The sequence below is a fragment of the Salvelinus namaycush genome, chromosome 15 (assembly GCF_016432855.1).
Source record: "Salvelinus namaycush isolate Seneca chromosome 15, SaNama_1.0, whole genome shotgun sequence".
NCBI lineage: Eukaryota > Metazoa > Chordata > Actinopteri > Salmoniformes > Salmonidae > Salvelinus > Salvelinus namaycush.
This window is the reverse complement of record NC_052321.1, coordinates 26,297,784-26,314,198: the sequence shown is the minus strand read 5'-3', so window position 1 is coordinate 26,314,198 and position 16,415 is coordinate 26,297,784. Positions and strand designations below refer to the sequence as shown.

Sequence of the window (16,415 nt, the reverse complement as noted above, 5' to 3'; positions counted from 1 at the left end):
TATTTAACTAGGCAAGTCAGTTAAGAACAAATTCTTATTTTCAATGACGGCCTAGGAACAGTGGGTTAACTGCCATGTTCAGGGGCAGAATGACAGATTTTTTACCTTGTCAGCTCAGGGAGTCGATCTTGTGACCTTTCGGTTACAAGTCCAACGCTCTAACCACTAGGCTATCTGCCGCCCCTTCTCCCCCCGATTGCTCAGTTTGGCCGGGCGGCCAGCTCTAGGAAGAGTCTTGCTGGTTCCAAACTTCTTCTATTTAAGAATGATTGAGGCCACTTTGTTCTTGGGGACCTTCAGTGCTGCAGAAATGTTTTGGTACCCTTCCCCAGATCTGTGCCTTGACACAATCCTGTCTCGGAGCTCTACAGACAATTCCTTCGACCTCATGGCTTGCTTTTTGCTCTGACATTCACTGTCAACAGTGGGACCTTATACAGAGTCTGCCTTTCCAAACCATGTCCAATTAAGTTGTAGAAACATCTGAAGGATGATCAATGGAAACATGATTCACCTTAGCTCAATTTTGAGTCTCAAAGCAAAGGGTCTGAATACTTATGAAAATAAGGTATTTAATTTTTTTTTTTATTGTCATTATGGGGTATAGTGTGTAGATTGATCAGGGAAAAAATATATTTTATCTATTTTAGAATAAGGCTATAACGAAACAAAATGTGGAAAAAGTGAAGTGCTCTGAATACTTTCCGAATGCACTGTATATAGTTAAATATATATATATTTAACAGATTTAAGGCAGAGACGTAATTATAACAAAACATTTTTGGGGGCTTTTTACATTGTTACGTTCTGCTTTTTTTTGTGACTGACATTCTTCTCCAGTGATTCTCTCCAAAGCAAACATGTTTACATTATTACGGTATCTAGTGCTATCACGGCTGATGCACATGGCCATGGAGTTTGAGACAACATTGTCTGGGGCTCATCACAGTGACACGACTAACAGTTTCCATGATGACAGTGCCCACACTCTGCTAAAGGGATTTCCAACCCCATTTCTGAAGGGAATTCTTATCATACGTGAAAGGAGCGCAGGGGTCAGAATGTAGTACTGTCAGTCATAAAGAGCAACAGCATCATTTAGTAGCCTAATAAAGCCACACTCTGCAATCTCTGTAAATTTAATATTGAGCCATAAGCATTTGTTTTTGTAAACTATAGGGTGGGTTTGAGCAAATTTAAATGGCACAGATTGGTTTGAATTATTTGGTAGCCACCCCCAAATTCAAAGAGGAAGAGGCAGTTTCCACAAATTTCAAATAACTCAGTGAATCAAGTCTTTATCTCAATAGGTACATTATCTACATTTGGTTGGTATGGGACACAACAGGAGTGGTTATGACGTTGGTTACATCATTGACCCCCTGGTGATGAGAGGGAGTGTACCTATATAATGACAATAATAACATTGAATGAAAATGCTAGATACGTCAATGATGACTACTTTGTAGGGCATATGGACAGTTTTTTCACTTAGTCAGCTCTGGGATTTGAACCAGCAACCGTTCAGTTACTGGCCCAATATAATTACAGAGAGAGAGGGGTCGAATTGCAGGGCTGCAAGGAACTCCCAAAGAAAATAAAGGCACTCCACATTAACTTAAAAATATGAATGTAGGCTACCATGTTAGCATTTCAAATGTTTCCATTTTTATTTTAAGGGCACCCCTAACAATCAGTGTCACTTGAATGCTGAATGGAGGCTAGCCTCTTCAAAAAGTAAAACCATGTAACAGAATATTTTTTCCATCATTTTGTTGTGAACAATACCATTCCACCATTTATAGTGATTCTCTAAACAAATATATTCCTTGTCCTGATGCAGCTAATCAGCTAATGATCAAGCCCTTGATTAGGAAGTAATGCAGTGCCAGAACAAAAATATGCACCAAGGGTGGGTCCCTAGGGCCAGGGTTGAAGAACACTGCCACATACCATGATGTGTTGTGATCAGAGCAGGCTAGTGGGAGGAGCTATAGGAGGACGGACTCATTGTAATGGCTGGAATGGAATCAATGGAATGGAGTCAACTTGTGGTTTTAATATGTTTGACGTGTTTCCATTTATTACATTCCAACCATGACAACGAGCTCATCCTCCTATAGCTCCTCCCACCAGCCTCCTCTGGTTGTGATGTCAAGTGATATGATCTGCAACAAAGACAGCCTACAAATGTGACTTATTATAAAGCAATGATATTCTGTGAGGTCTTGCATTGTGATATGATGCTACAGGACATGTGAATGGTAACTGATACAAAATGCACAGAAGGACATACACCTGTTTTTATAGCTACCTGTGTATTGCTGTGTCGCTATCTTAAGGTGAGGCATGTTACTATGGAAACTATTTTCCCCGTCCCTTACATAGATGGTTATCTGAAATAAAGATCCAGTCACAGTGAACTGTGTCTGTGAGAGTAGCCACTAGGCCTTTATCTGCCAAGATCGATCCAACTACAGATTTTTCTCAACCATTCAAACGGATTACAGACATTTCAATTAAAGATTTCAGGACAGACGATATAGACAAAAATTCAGATTGCAATACATTTCCTGAATTGATACGATAACGATAAATAGAACGATAAGTTTATAACATTGATGTGCACCACCGTTTTATTCAATTATTCTTTAAACCATGTGTCAAACTCATTCCACGGAGGGCCTAGTGTCTGCGGGTTTTCGCTCCTCCCTTGTACTTCATAGATTAATTAAGGTTACTAAATGGTAAAGAACTCCCCTCACCTGGTTGTCAAGATCTTAATTGAAAGGAAAAAACTAAAACCCGCAGACACTAGGCCCTCCATGGAATGAGTTTGGCACCTCTGCTTTAAACTACCACTACTAGTTTGATGATTGTAGCCATCCATTGTCCCATGAACAATCACCTATAATAGCAAAGTTATTTCATTTCAAACTTCACATTTCTCTAGTATAGGCTGAGACGCCATGTCCATAGGGGGCACAGGGGCACGTGCCCTCTCAGATTTGTCCTGTTTAAAATATACAGTGCATTCGGAAAGTATTCAGACCCCTTCAATTTTTCCACATTTTGATACATTACATCCTTATTCTAAAATGGATTAAATCGTATTTTTTTCATCATCAATCTACACACAATAACCCATAATGGCAAAGAAAAAACAGATTTGTAGAAATGTTTGCACATTTATAAAAAATAAAATGGAAATATCTATTTACATAACTATTCAGACCCTTTACTCAGTACTTTGTTGAACCTTTTGCAGCGATCTGAGCCTCGAGTCTTCTTGGGTATGTCGCTATAAGCCCGGCACACCTGTATTTGGCGAGTTTCTCCCATTCTTCTCTGCAGATCCTCTCAAGCTCTGTTAGGTTGGATGAGAGCGTCGCTGAACATCTATTTTCAGAGTAAGTGAACAGATTATCGATATTATCTGTGTCGTCGTTCAGCCACGACTGTTTAACAGATCTCTGCATGTGTGGTTCCCACAGTGAAGCATGAAGAAGGAGGTATGATGGTGCTTTGGCAGTGACACAGTCTGTGATTTAGAATTCAAGGCACATTTAACCAGCATGGCTACCACAGCATTCTGAAGTGAAACGCCATCCCATCTGGTTTGCGCTTAGTGGGAATATAATTTGTTTTTCAACAGGACAATGACCCAACACACCTCCAGGCTGTGTAAGTGCTATTTGTCCAAGAAGAGAGTGATGGAGGGCTGCATCAGATGACCTGGCCTCCATAATCACCCGACCTCAACCCAATTGAGATGGTTTGGGATGAGTTGGACCGCAGAGCGAAGGAAAATTAGTGCTCAGCATATGTGGGAACTCCTTAGAGTGTGTTGGAAAAGCATTCCAGGTGAAGCTGGCTGAGAGCCAGGCTGACTCTCGGGCCGACTCTTTTCTCTGTATATATCAACGATGTCGCTCTTGCTGCGGGTGATTCCCTGGTCCACCTCTACGCAGACGACACCATTCTGTATACATCTGGCCCTTCTTTGGACACTGTGTTAAGAAACCTCCAAACGAGCTTCAATGCCATACAACACTCCTTCCATGGCCTCCAACTGCTCTTAAACGCTAGTAAAACTAAATGCATGCTTTTCAACCGATCGCTGCCCGCACCCGCCCGCCCGACTAGCATCACTACTCTGGACGGTTCTGACTGAGAATATGTGGACAACTACAAATACCTAGGTGTCTGGCTAGACTGTAAACTTTCCTTCCAGACTCATATTAAACATCTCCAATCCAAAATGAAATCTAGAATTGGCTTCCTATTTCGAAACAAAGCCTCCTTCACTCACGCTGCCAAACATACCCTTGTGAAACTGACTATCCTACCGATCCTTGACTTTGGCGATGTCATTTACAAAATAGCCTCCACCACTCTACTCAACAAACTGGATGCAGTCTATCACAGTGCCATCCGTTTTGTCACCAAAGCCCCTTATATCACCCACCACTGCAACCTGTATGCTCTCGTCAGCTGGCCCTCACTACATATTCGTCGCCAGACCCACTGGCTCCAGGTCATCTATAAGTCTTTGCTAGGTAAAGCTCTGCTTTATCTCAGCTCACTGGTCACCATAACAACACTCACCCGTAGCATGCGCTCCAGCAGGTATATCTCACTGGTCATCCCCAAAGCCAACAACTCCTTTGGCCGTCTTTCCTTCCAGTTCTCTGCTGCCAATGACTGGAACGAATTGCAAAAATCGCTGAAGTTGGAGACTTATTTCTCCCTCATTAACTTTAAGCGTCAGCAATCTGAGCAGCTTACCGTACACAGACCATCTGTAAATAGCTCATCCAATCTACCTACCTACCTACCTGTTTTTATTAACTTTTTTGCTCTTTTGCACACCAGTATTTCTACTTGGACATCATCATCTGCACATCTATCAGTCCAGTGTTAATTTGCTAAATTGTAATTACTTCGTTACTATAGCCTATTTATTACCATTTGCACACACTGTATATAGACTTTTTCTATTGTGTTATTGACTGTACGTTTGTTTATTCCATGTGTAACTCTGTGTTGTTGTTTGTGTCGCACTGCTTTGCTTTATCTTGGCCAGGTTGCAGTTGTAAATGAGAACTTGTTCTCAACTGGCCTACCTGGTTAAATAAAGGTGAAATAAAAAAATTAAAAAGAGAATGCCAAGCGTGTGCAAAGGGTGGCTACTTTGAAGAATCTAAAATCTAAAATATATTTGGATTTGTTTAACACTTTTTTGGTTACTACATGATTCCATATGGGTTATTTAATAGTTTTGATGTCTTCACTAATATTCTACAATGTAGAAAATGGTAAAAATAAAGAGAAACCCTTGAATGAGTAGGTGTGTCCAAACTTTTGACTGGTACTGTATATATATGTATATTTTTTTATTTTTTTTATTTTAAGTTGGCTTTAGCTAGCACAGATAGGTTCCCAATCTCCCGACCTCATAACTAATCAAGTTAGAGTATCTAGCTTGTCTAACTACTGTATCTTAGCTGGTATGCCTGCTGGCAAGGTTGGTAGACTTTAGAAAAGCAAGCAATTACTGAATAAGACTCACATTCCTTTCAATCTTTTACCCAGATTTTAGCAGAGATGCAGAGCACATTTAGTTTGTTAAAAAAAGAACCACCAGTCAAGAGGATACAGACAGCTCAACATGTATGCTTATATATGCAGAAACATAAACGTATTTTTGACATAGAATTAAGCATAATGATTACGGCTCTAGATTGCATGAAAAAAAGCAGGTGTTTGAAAAATGCTAAATCCTCCAACTTCCGTATGGGGAGAGGGCGGGACGCCTCCAGACAACCCCCCTTCCATTTTCACGTTCTTTGTGCCCCCTCAGATTTTGGGGGTGCATGACAGCCCCTGAGTATAGGCTTCTTATCGTAGTGAACGATATCAGCAAAATGCTTGCGATACGTGATTGGTGTGGTTGGTGTCGATCATTTTTGGTTTATAGTCCCAGCTCTACTATCAAAGTAGGAAGCTGCAGTTGATAATTGTGCCTTTATTGAACACAAACAGATTTATGTTTTAAAAAATGGCACAGTTGAGTCACATATGAATGTCACCACATTCATCCCTTTCTAAGATGCAACGGAATTAGACTACTTGCTGATGGTTCATTTCAAAAGGACAAAGGGTGTTCCATTCAAATCATAAAGATATTCAGGAACTACATATTTTATATTCAGTCAACTAGTTTGACTATTCAGCAATATTCAGTAGCTCCCAATTTATTGTGGCAACTGTCATTCCATCTAAATGTAATTCACATAGACAGCAAATTAGAAGAAAAAAAACACAACCTGTATGAAATGATGAGTCTCCGCAGCTTTATCTTGTGCTTCAATCTCAACCAGATAAGTGCATAGACCCTCTCCCAACCTACATCTTTGTAAATCTGTCTCCATGGCTGTTGTTTTCTTACCTCTAATAACTCTGACAGTGTAAGATATGTCTCTCCCACCCACCTTTAGTTAGCCTGTGTCACCCTGGTAACATGTTTTAAAGGATCCAACTGAACTGCAAGCCTAGAAGCACAAAGAATTTGAACTTTTAAGAACAGATAAAAGTTTGCTGTCCGTTTTTGTCACTACCCTCCTGAGACACAATACATTTCTGTCCTCTCTAGTGGACATCAGTTATTGGGCCGTATCTCTGAGGCCATACAAGCCACTGTATTAAGTCCTGTTGTTTCTTTGAGAGGAGATTCTGGACTTTTCAATGATATCACGTGTCCTGTGACAACTATATCATCCTGAAAAAAATGTTTGCCGTCCAAATCAGTAGATTTCATGGAAATGAATATCTCAAGAATTGTTAAGTGAATTGTCAGGACTGTGTAATAATTTTTTCACATTAAATAAAAGCTAAATAAGAGCTTATCAAGAAATCGCCTCTGTAGTGGACACCCGTATGCTGCAACTATGTTTTCACCTACTGTGCCCATTGACTGTAGTGTTAATTTGTTTTCATATTTAAGTCCTAATGACCACTATAGAGGACAATTTAAACTTAAAATATAAATCATTTTGCAATGAAAGTACAATAATATGTTTTTCTAATCTTCTTTGGGGGGGGGGGGTCTCAGGAGGCTACAGTAGCTTGGCGGTTTGAGAGTATAAAAGGTGTGAAGGTATTTGAAGGCCTCACATTGCAATTAGTTCTTAAGAGGGAGATCAAACTGACCCTCGGCTATGTACGGCTTCTCAATTTTTGGGGTTTCTAGTTCTCGCTTTTCTTTTCAAACCATAAGTCGGCCATACAAATTAATAATCATCTAGCTATAATGAGAAATGGCTTTTTGCAACAATTTCTTGCTTGACACTGATGAAGCTTGAACAGGGTGAAACATTTCTACATAGAATACATACAGAATACTTCATTTCTATAGAATACATTGGTTTTCTATTGAATACTTTACATCGTGGATCTGTATTTTTCTTTTTTGGGGGGTCTCAAGCATCAAATATCTCCCTGAGAGTAGGTATTGATCGGTGTGTTGGGGTAGCAGCGGGGAGAGCGTGGGTCAGAGGAGTTTCATTGCTATGTCAGATACGGTCAGTGTCGTCTTTGATCATTGGAGCAGTAACAGACTGTCCAGTCAGAGCCTTGATTCATTGCAGCCAGATAGAAGGACTGCCCCATTCTTTGTTTTGGATCTTTTAACTAGTGGTCACATCCAATAAGTTTGACTACCCACATACACAGGGTGACATACACCAATACACATAAACATGAACACAAACACAATTAACTCAGGAATTACGATTTTAATAGTACACAAAGATAGTGCGTAAATATTTCTATGGTGGGTGTGATTGATTGGATCTACACTGAACCCCAAAAAATGGATTAGGCAGCCCTTCCCACACAGCACTGAAGCTGTCTACAGTCTAGAGGTGTTGGAAACCTTGCAGATGGACAGAGTGAGGGAAGCTACGTGGGCTGCATTCAAGTATCAAAGTCAATGTTCATCAAAGAGGAAAAACAAGGCCCACATGTCCTCTGCGTTTTCCATAATCTTACACTAGATTAGAGGGAAAACCTAGCAAGTCCCATACACTGAATAGGTTTTTTAGTCATTTTGACGGAACAAGGGTCCACAGGCTACTGACAAGCTGTCACACATTGCAAACGTATCACTGTTTGTCTTCAGATTGTATTGATTAGTGCTTTCTTTGCTATTCTGCCCCCGTTGGGTAGTTTAGCACACTTGCTTTACTAAGAGCGACGGCTAGCGACTGACAGGCAATTTTCCTCTCCATTTGTGGCGGTTTATTTCCATTTACTGCCAAAGCAAAGACCTAAAGCCCAAATTGGTGTTAGAACATTGGGTATCACATGATATTCTGTGCAAAGAACCACTCGGCACAACAAAACAGAGACGGCGGTAATGAAAGGGGCGGTCAGGTGGTCATTTGATCAGGAGATCCTCATCCTGTCATGGACTTCTTGGAGTTATTTGTGGCCCTTAACTGATTTAGGGTCAATTCTTCCAACTCTCTTTGAACAAAAACCTCTCCTAAACACTCGCTCCCCGAATGTAAGAAATGATGAGTTGCACCACAAAACTGACTCTAGTCCAGTTGCTATGGGTATAAAGGTCTAAATCCATAGGATCAACAGACTCCATCATAATCTCAAGGTACTCCGTTGGTGTGACTGTTTAAGCAGAGAGATGGCACTGCTTGATGATGGATACAGTTTAGGCTTCTCTATTATGTCAATTCCCTGGGGGTTTTGGTTAACTTTACTGGTTAACAGCGCCTTAATTTTGCATACTGAGGGAAAAACCATTAACATCAAGCAGAACAAATTGTCAGATCATTCTATTAGCACACAAACAAAGAGCAGAGGAGGTTGACTCCGTCTTGTCATTCTGCAGGCTGGGTAATTAAGCTCTGCATAATATCAACAAAGCAATTACTTTGTATTTACATGTAAAATCTAATCAACATCAGAAATTACATAATTAAAGTTACCACAGGGCTAGTTTTAGAACTGTGATGCAGACTGATTTTTATTTTTACAGAACTAGTGTTTTATGTAGGACCAGATTAAATCAAATTAGCCATAGCAATGTTAATGCAGCAGAGATGGCTTAATCAGTAAACTGGAAATATCAACCTGTGCTTGGAATCTGTCTGGTAGTTTTACAGTTGTGAAAACCAGATTGTCTCCCTCTGTCAAGATTATGCTATGCTAATGGCGGCAGGTTTCTAGCTAAGATTCAAACAACACCATGAATGAAGAAATTAAACAGAAGAGGTGGTGTAATCCATTTACAGTGTATTGTTTTGCTAGCAGACGCCTTAGTAATAAGCATAAATTGTATAGAACTAATGCAGACAAATCTAAAGCTGTAGAAAGACAATCTCAAAAGAAAGATCTAAACAATATCTACTCCATGCTTTCAAAGTGAAGGAAAAGCTATAGAAAATGTCTAATGAACCAAGCTGTACAGTGCTGGCCTGGTTTCGCATCCACTAAAGTTTCTGGAGCCATGCTGGGAATGACAATGTCAAAAATATCTGAGCCAGCACAGTACAGATGAGCACGAACATGCAAAAAATGGTATACTATTCCTCTCATCAATTGGTACTGGCCCCTGATTTTGTATCTTAGTAGAGAGTGACACCTCGTGTACAACAGTACAACTAGAAATTCATATTTCACTCCCAATAGTGTTGCCTTCATTCCCCTGTGTATCATGAATTTCAGATAAAGGAATGTAAAACTCTTAAAACTCAATATTTGCACTAGATAATATACTGTCCTCTATAAATCTGAATCCTGAGTATACAACTCCGAATAAGTAATACTAAATAATTGACATTTCTTCATTGACATTATAGAACTAAACCATTTATGAGGGGACCTTTGACAGGTCGTTGCCAAAGATACGGGCACTGTCTACGATGGTGTCCTTCGCCAAGGTCTTCACTCTTGTCCTGGAGACTAGACTGGAGCCTGGCTCATTGAAGGCAATGTGGCCGTCTGGTCCGATACCTTGAGAGATAATTACTTAGAAAAACTATATTTTGGTATTTGTTTCATTAGTCCATTGCTGATATAGTTCCAAAACCTTTTGCATATCAGCAATCAAGTTTTCAAGATACATAACTTTCAAAATACAAATACAGCCGGTATAAAGCCTTTTTATGAGTTACAGTACAGTATGTGCACAATTCATTTCTAAAAAAGACTCAGTAATCTTGTAAGCCCAGTAGTTGGGAAAAATGGAGTTACATTGAAATGAAACCATACTTGTTTTGGTAGAATGTTCTACAAAACCACAACAACAACAAAAAGGTACATTAATGACTGATTAGAGATGTTTTAAAAGTTAACATGATGCCTTGACATCAAATGATTTCCAATACAATCTTGTGAGAGCATACAATATGGCCAAGAATGACATTTCAGATACAAAAGACAGTATATTGAGTGCAAATCACTGCGGTGGCAACTTGGAAAGTATAACTGACTGTCAGGTAAACAAATCTATGGAGCGTTCAAAGCTACAAATGACATGGAATGGAGTGTAAAGGAACTATAGGGTTGTATGTTTCCCTGGTAAACAGGTCTCAACAACTCAAACTGGATTTATTTCATCTGAGCTGGTCTAAGCATTTTGCTTTCGTCCATCCCGTCTCTAGATTGTGCAGATGGAAGAAAGAAGAGAAGTCGAGAAGGCAAATAAATCTGTTTGAGACTAATACTGCAAAGATTCTGACCTCATAATATATTGGTAACAGTTGTATATGAGAATTCATGGCATCTTTAACATATCAGCTGAGGGGGCATTTACAGTTAGCCTTCATAGTATCCTAATGCAATGTAACAAACTGAGCAAATCTCATGCACTGTAATGCTTGGTTAGTTGTTATGGCAGCCTTAAACCACAGCCCCTCAACTGAAGTGCTGACAAACAATCTCTCTGGCACATTGTCATGCTGGTTGTAGCCTACCAACAACTGGGTCCATCCACCATTTTGAGGTCTGGAATTCTCTGACTTGGTTTTATTGTCCATTATTGATCCTTTATGCTGAGTACTGGGTCCACCAGTCGGTTGTGAACATGCATCAAACCTGGAGGGAAATTAACAATTCATGGAAAACATGTTAGGTGGGTAATAATTACCAACTGGCCAGTATCAAAGTGCACTACCTTTGTTGTAATCAATTTCCTTTATAGTAAACCCTGTCCTATTCCATGCTTACCTTTGAAGTACTTGACTGTTTTGACTCTGAGCTCCAGTGTGGCGTCCTCGTCACACACAAAGATGGTGCGTGGGTGCTGCTGGAAGGCTGAGACGGTCCACATGTGGTTGACCCCCTCCTCTATTGCTTTGTACAGGGCAAAGGCTTTGTGGGCTCCAGTGATAAGAATCATAACCTATAACAAACAAACACAATCAATATAAAATCATTATAATTGAAACATCTATTGACATAAGAGTCATGTAATGAACACATTCAAAATTGCAACACAAGTTAGCTTTTGTAAAGAAAATCTACATTAGGTTAAAAAGTATATTTTGTCTACATAGTGTAAAAATATCTGTGCCATGAAAATATATGAAATAGACAAATAGATGAATATACTGTTAAGACATAGTTTACCTCTCGGGCATCCATGACTGTCCCCACACCCACAGTTAAGGCCATGGTGGGGACCTTTGACAGGTCGTTGCCAAAGAAACGGGCGTTGGCTACGATGGTGTCCTTTGCTAAAGTCTTCACTCTGGTCCTGGAGACTAGACTGGAGCCTGGCTCATTGAAGGCAATGTGGCCGTCTGGTCCGATACCTTGAGAGAATTAATAACTCAAATTATCTTTTGGTATTTGTTTCATTTGTCCCATTATTGACATAGTTCCAAAATGTTTTGCATGTCCACAATCAAGTTAAGATATAAAACTTTCAAAATACAGCCGGTATGCTATTTTGCATCATATAATGCTATGTTTTGCATCACATATGATGCAAAATGCATCATACCGGCTATATTTCTCTATTTTGAAAGTTAGATGCACAGAAGTATGTGGATATCCCTTCAAATTAGTGGATTTGGCTATTTCAGGCACACACGTTGCTGACAGGAGTTTAAAATTGAGCACACAACCATGATATCGCCATTGTCAAACATTGGCAGTCGAATGGCCGTACTGAAGAGCTGTGACTTTCAACGTGGTACTGTCATAGGATGCCACCTTTCCAACAAGTCAGTTCATCAACTTTCTGCCCTGCTAGAGCTGCCCCGGTTAACTGTAAGTGCTGTTATTGTGGAGTGGAAACGTTTAGGAGTAACAACGGCTCAGCCGCAAAGTGGTAGGCCACACAAGCCCACAGAATGGGACCGCCGAGTCTGAAGCACGTAAAAATCATCTGTCCTCAGTTGCAACACTCACTACCGAGTTCCAAACTGCTATCAGCACAATAACTGTTCGTCGGGAGCTTCATGAAATGGGTTTCCATGGCCGAGCAGCCACACACAAGCCTAAGATCACCATGCACAATGCCAAGCACCGGCTGGAGTGGTGTCAAGCTCGCCGCCATTGGACTCTGGAGCAGCGGAAACACGGATGCCAGGAGAACGCTACCTGCCCCAATGCATAGTGCCATCTGTAAAGTTTGGTGGAGGAATAATAGTCTGGGGCTGTCTTTCATGGTTCGGGCTAGGCCCCTTAGTTCCAGTGAAGGGAAATCTTAACGCTACAGCATACTTTGAAATTCTAGACTATTCTGTGCTTGGGGAAGGCCCTTCCTTGTTTTAGCATGACAATGCCCTCGTGCACAAAGCGAGGTCCATATAGAAATGGTATGTTGAGATCGGTGTGGAAGAACTTGACTGGGCTGCACAGAGCCTTGACCTCAACCCCATTGAAGAGTGAAGGCTGTTATAGTAGCAAAAGAGGGGGACCAACTCCAGATTAATGCCCATGATTTTGGAATGAGATGTTTAACGAGCAGGTGTCCACATACTTTTGGTCATGTAGTGTATCTTGAAAACTTGATTGCAAAACATTTTGGGACTATATCAACAATGGACTAATTAAACAAATACCAAAATATCGTTTTAGGGTGGAATTTTCCTTTAAGACATTGGCTCCTTTAATGAACATAGACCATTGACAAATTGATTAATGATCAGAGGACAGTTGCATTAACATAAAGGTAGCCCTGAGACTTTGGACCCAAATTCAATCAATTGAAGATAAAATAGAAACACACTGCGGGTCATCTCTGAATGTTTATTCTGTATTCAGGGTGTTAAAAAACATTAAAACCAATTTAAGCCACAGGCATGCATGCAAGTATAAAAACTGACCTCCCACAAACAAGTCAATTCCCCCAGCCTGGGTGATCTTCTTCTCAAAGGCCTCACACTCTGCTTCCAGGTCAGTGATATTGCCGTCCAGGATACTGGCATTAGCTGGATCGATGTCAATGTGCTTGAAGAAGTTGTTCCACATGTAGGAGTGGTAGCTCTCTGGGTGGGCCCGGGGCAGGCCTATAAGTAATATAAGTAATTGTTTTTCTTACTATAGTTATTTCTTACAAATTTTATAACAGTGTTCTTTTGTGCTTTCTTACTTACATATATTTAAAAAAACAGTTGCAATGTTTGAGAGGAGAGCTTGCAAGTAAGCATTTCATTGTACTGTGTGCATATAGGCTACCAAATAAGCGTTGATTTGGTAGGAAAGACAGGTTAGAGCAATACATTTTCTCATCATTGCTGATAGAAAGGGAGTATAAAGGCATATGCAATAAGATGGAGATGAATCGGTAGGCAAGGTTGTTTCTACTTAATTGCCTGCACCTTACCAATTTGCTAAAACAGGAGAAAGTTCAGACTTTTTGAGGCAGAGGGCCATAACTTGATGTGACATTCTTGCATTTAAAGACTAAAGCAAAAACAAATGCCAGTTTCGATCACGCTGCTAATAAAATCCAGCCAAGTCAGCTTAACTCCCAGTAGCGGCCAGCGTCACCTCCCACTTCCTCAGGTTATAAATGAGCCGAGTGGGCAGATTCTTTCTTCCTGCAAGGCTACACCATTCTGATTCTACATCACTACTTCTATTACTCCCCAAAAAACATACAGGGTCAGTTTGACATTTGACCCTTTGCTATTACTAAGGGTTTGGCTTGGGCTAAAAAAAATCGTATCCCATCTGTGGTTGGGAGTGTAATTTGTACCTGTAGGCTCAAACTCACCCACATACTCATCCATGTTGAAGGTCTTCACATATTTGAAAGAGAGGTCCCCATTCTTGTGAAACTCTATCAACTTTTTGTAACAGCCAAAAGGAGTGCTTCCTAAAAGAGAGGGACATGGATGATACTTACATACCTACATGACTTGCAAACTAACATTTAGTCCCTGGCAAGTTACCGTAATTACCAGATACACTTTTTTTTATCTGCAAATCAACCAAAGTTTACCTGTGGGTAATCCTAAAGTGAAGTATCTGTCAGCACTGGGCTTGAACTGGATGATTCTGTTGCGGATGTATTTGGCTGCCCATTCACTGGCCAGGTCATAGTCCTCCAGGATCACCAGTCTCATTTTGGAGGTGTTGAATGGAGAGATCTAACAGGTAATCAACAAGGACCAATAAGGCAAGCTAATTTGCTAATGCACATAGCTAACTAGCTATCCAAATCATACATAAAACGTCGTCCTCACAGTTTGATAGATAGCTAACGTTAAGCATCTGCCCTAACAAGCTAATTAGCTAGCTAACGTTAGTTTGGCTTGTATTAGCTAACTTAGCTAGCGACCAAAACATCTTGCAGTCGCTATAATCAGCAACATGTGCTGGCATTCTTTTTTTTTTTTATTAACCAGAAAAGCACACTTTTTGTGAAGAACTTGTAAAATAATTAAGCAAATAGGCTCACCCTCTTGGTCTCGTTGTGAATCTGGGCTATTTCAAGTTGACCGTTTTTTCTTGCTTTCTGACGACACAATGTAAACACACTGTACTGATCACGTTATTCACCTCCGGTTGTTCATACGACCAGTACGTGCTCATTCATTGGCTTCTTAGTGAAGGGGGGACTTCTGGAGGAAAAGAAAGCGGAAGCGGACGCTGGTGTGGATTGTGAATGTAATGGCGGTAGAATCAAGGAGATATTGAATATTGTCCAAAAGAATGGAGAACGGAGCGAAGTAATGTACAGTTCTGAGAATGCCCCTTCGTATCTTGTAGGAGTACAGTTTGTTAATGAGGAGCAGCTGATCGGATTACCAATATTGAAAAATCTATTTCAAATTTCCAAACTGAGATTTCCAAAGTGCTGGGTAAAGTGAAGGCTGTGAGGATCACGATAGGCGTGCTTGCTTTGAGTTTTTGTACTTCTCTGATCATAAGGAACGTGTGTTGCGTCTCACCTGCTTTGAGAAGTTTGACGTGTCGTGTATGTCTCTTCGGAACATGGAACCCATGAAGGTGTTAGTATCTGGCCTCTTGTGGGAAGTCGATGTTGAAGAGATGAAACATATTCCTGGAGTGATCGTGCGGTGAATTATGAAAAAGTGAAGTCTCTTTTCTTTTTTTATATTAAGTCTCTCCCTACTCAAGTTCAGTTTGTTATATAAACTACAGAGTCAGACTACAGAGTCCCAAGACCAATGCAGTGTGATCACTGTAAAGCTTTTGGACATGTTTCAAGTGTTTGCAGAAGGGAGAAGCCGAGATGTCCAAGTTGTGGAAAAGATCATGTCATGTGTTTTAAAAGTGATGAAAATGTGACATGTTAAATGTGATGGGACCCATGAAGCCACATCTTTGGAATGCCCAACAAGTGTGAAAGATAATGAGGTGGCCAAAGTCAGGGCTGTCTAGAGCACTTCATATGCAGCGGCTGTTAAAAGGGCTGAGGGTTCAAATTGTGCAACTGAAGAGTTCGTGGTGGTGGATAGGCCTTTTACTGCAGGCTGCAGGGGTTGACTTTCACCAGCAGGACCCAGATATTTTAAAGGTCAAAAAGGTGTACTTTGTGTACTTTTATAGCTATGGTGATCAATGGCACTGCCAATGTGGAGAGAAGGTCCAGGAAGATAGATATTATTGTGGATGCAGATGAGCGGTTCCTGTGACTGACAAATTTCTTGGCAAAGGACTTGCATGGAGTATTGTCACAAGCCCTACCACCCTCTCAGGCCTTAGAGCCTGAGAAGGGAGATATGGAGATTTGAAGGAAGAAGTGGGAGTTGTGTTTTGGTTTTGTAAATGTACTCTTTTTTTATTTTTTGGGGGGGGTGGATTAAGTTACGTATTGATTTTATTTTTACCTTTCAACCTGTCCAGTTGGTGGCGGCAATACTTTTTGGGGTTGTAGTCCACCATAAAACCCACAGAAGGAGGGACTTATG

At 40.5% G+C, this 16,415-nt stretch overlaps 1 protein-coding gene across 1 annotated transcript; it reads right to left on the bottom strand.

The window, feature by feature from the left end:
* Nucleotides 1-10,168: 10,168 nt before the first annotated feature.
* On the bottom strand, nt 10,169-15,032 carry LOC120060375 (glucosamine-6-phosphate isomerase 2). Its single transcript, XM_039009649.1, has 7 exons — nt 14,939-15,032; nt 14,480-14,627; nt 14,252-14,353; nt 13,359-13,541; nt 11,653-11,837; nt 11,251-11,425; nt 10,169-11,118 (listed from the first exon to the last, which is right to left on the bottom strand). Exons 2-7 carry the CDS (start codon nt 14,601-14,603, stop codon nt 11,060-11,062), a joined length of 828 nt encoding a protein of 275 aa, XP_038865577.1. The 5' UTR covers nt 14,604-14,627; nt 14,939-15,032; the 3' UTR covers nt 10,169-11,059.
* Nucleotides 15,033-16,415: the final 1,383 nt, after the last annotated feature.

What these genes read in the sequence shown, in the direction of transcription:
- LOC120060375 (XM_039009649.1), bottom strand. Translation starts at nt 14,603, where the DNA reads ATGAGACTGGTGATCCTGGAGGACTATGACCTGGCCAGTGAATGGGCA. An exon ending in CAACATGGATGAGTATGTGG is followed by an intron (nt 13,542 to 14,251) that starts GTGAGTTTGAGC and finishes TATTACTTATAG; the next exon opens with GCCTGCCCCGGGCCCACCCA. An exon ending in AACAGTCAAGTACTTCAAAG is followed by an intron (nt 11,119 to 11,250) that starts GTAAGCATGGAA and finishes ATTTCCCTCCAG; the next exon opens with GTTTGATGCATGTTCACAAC.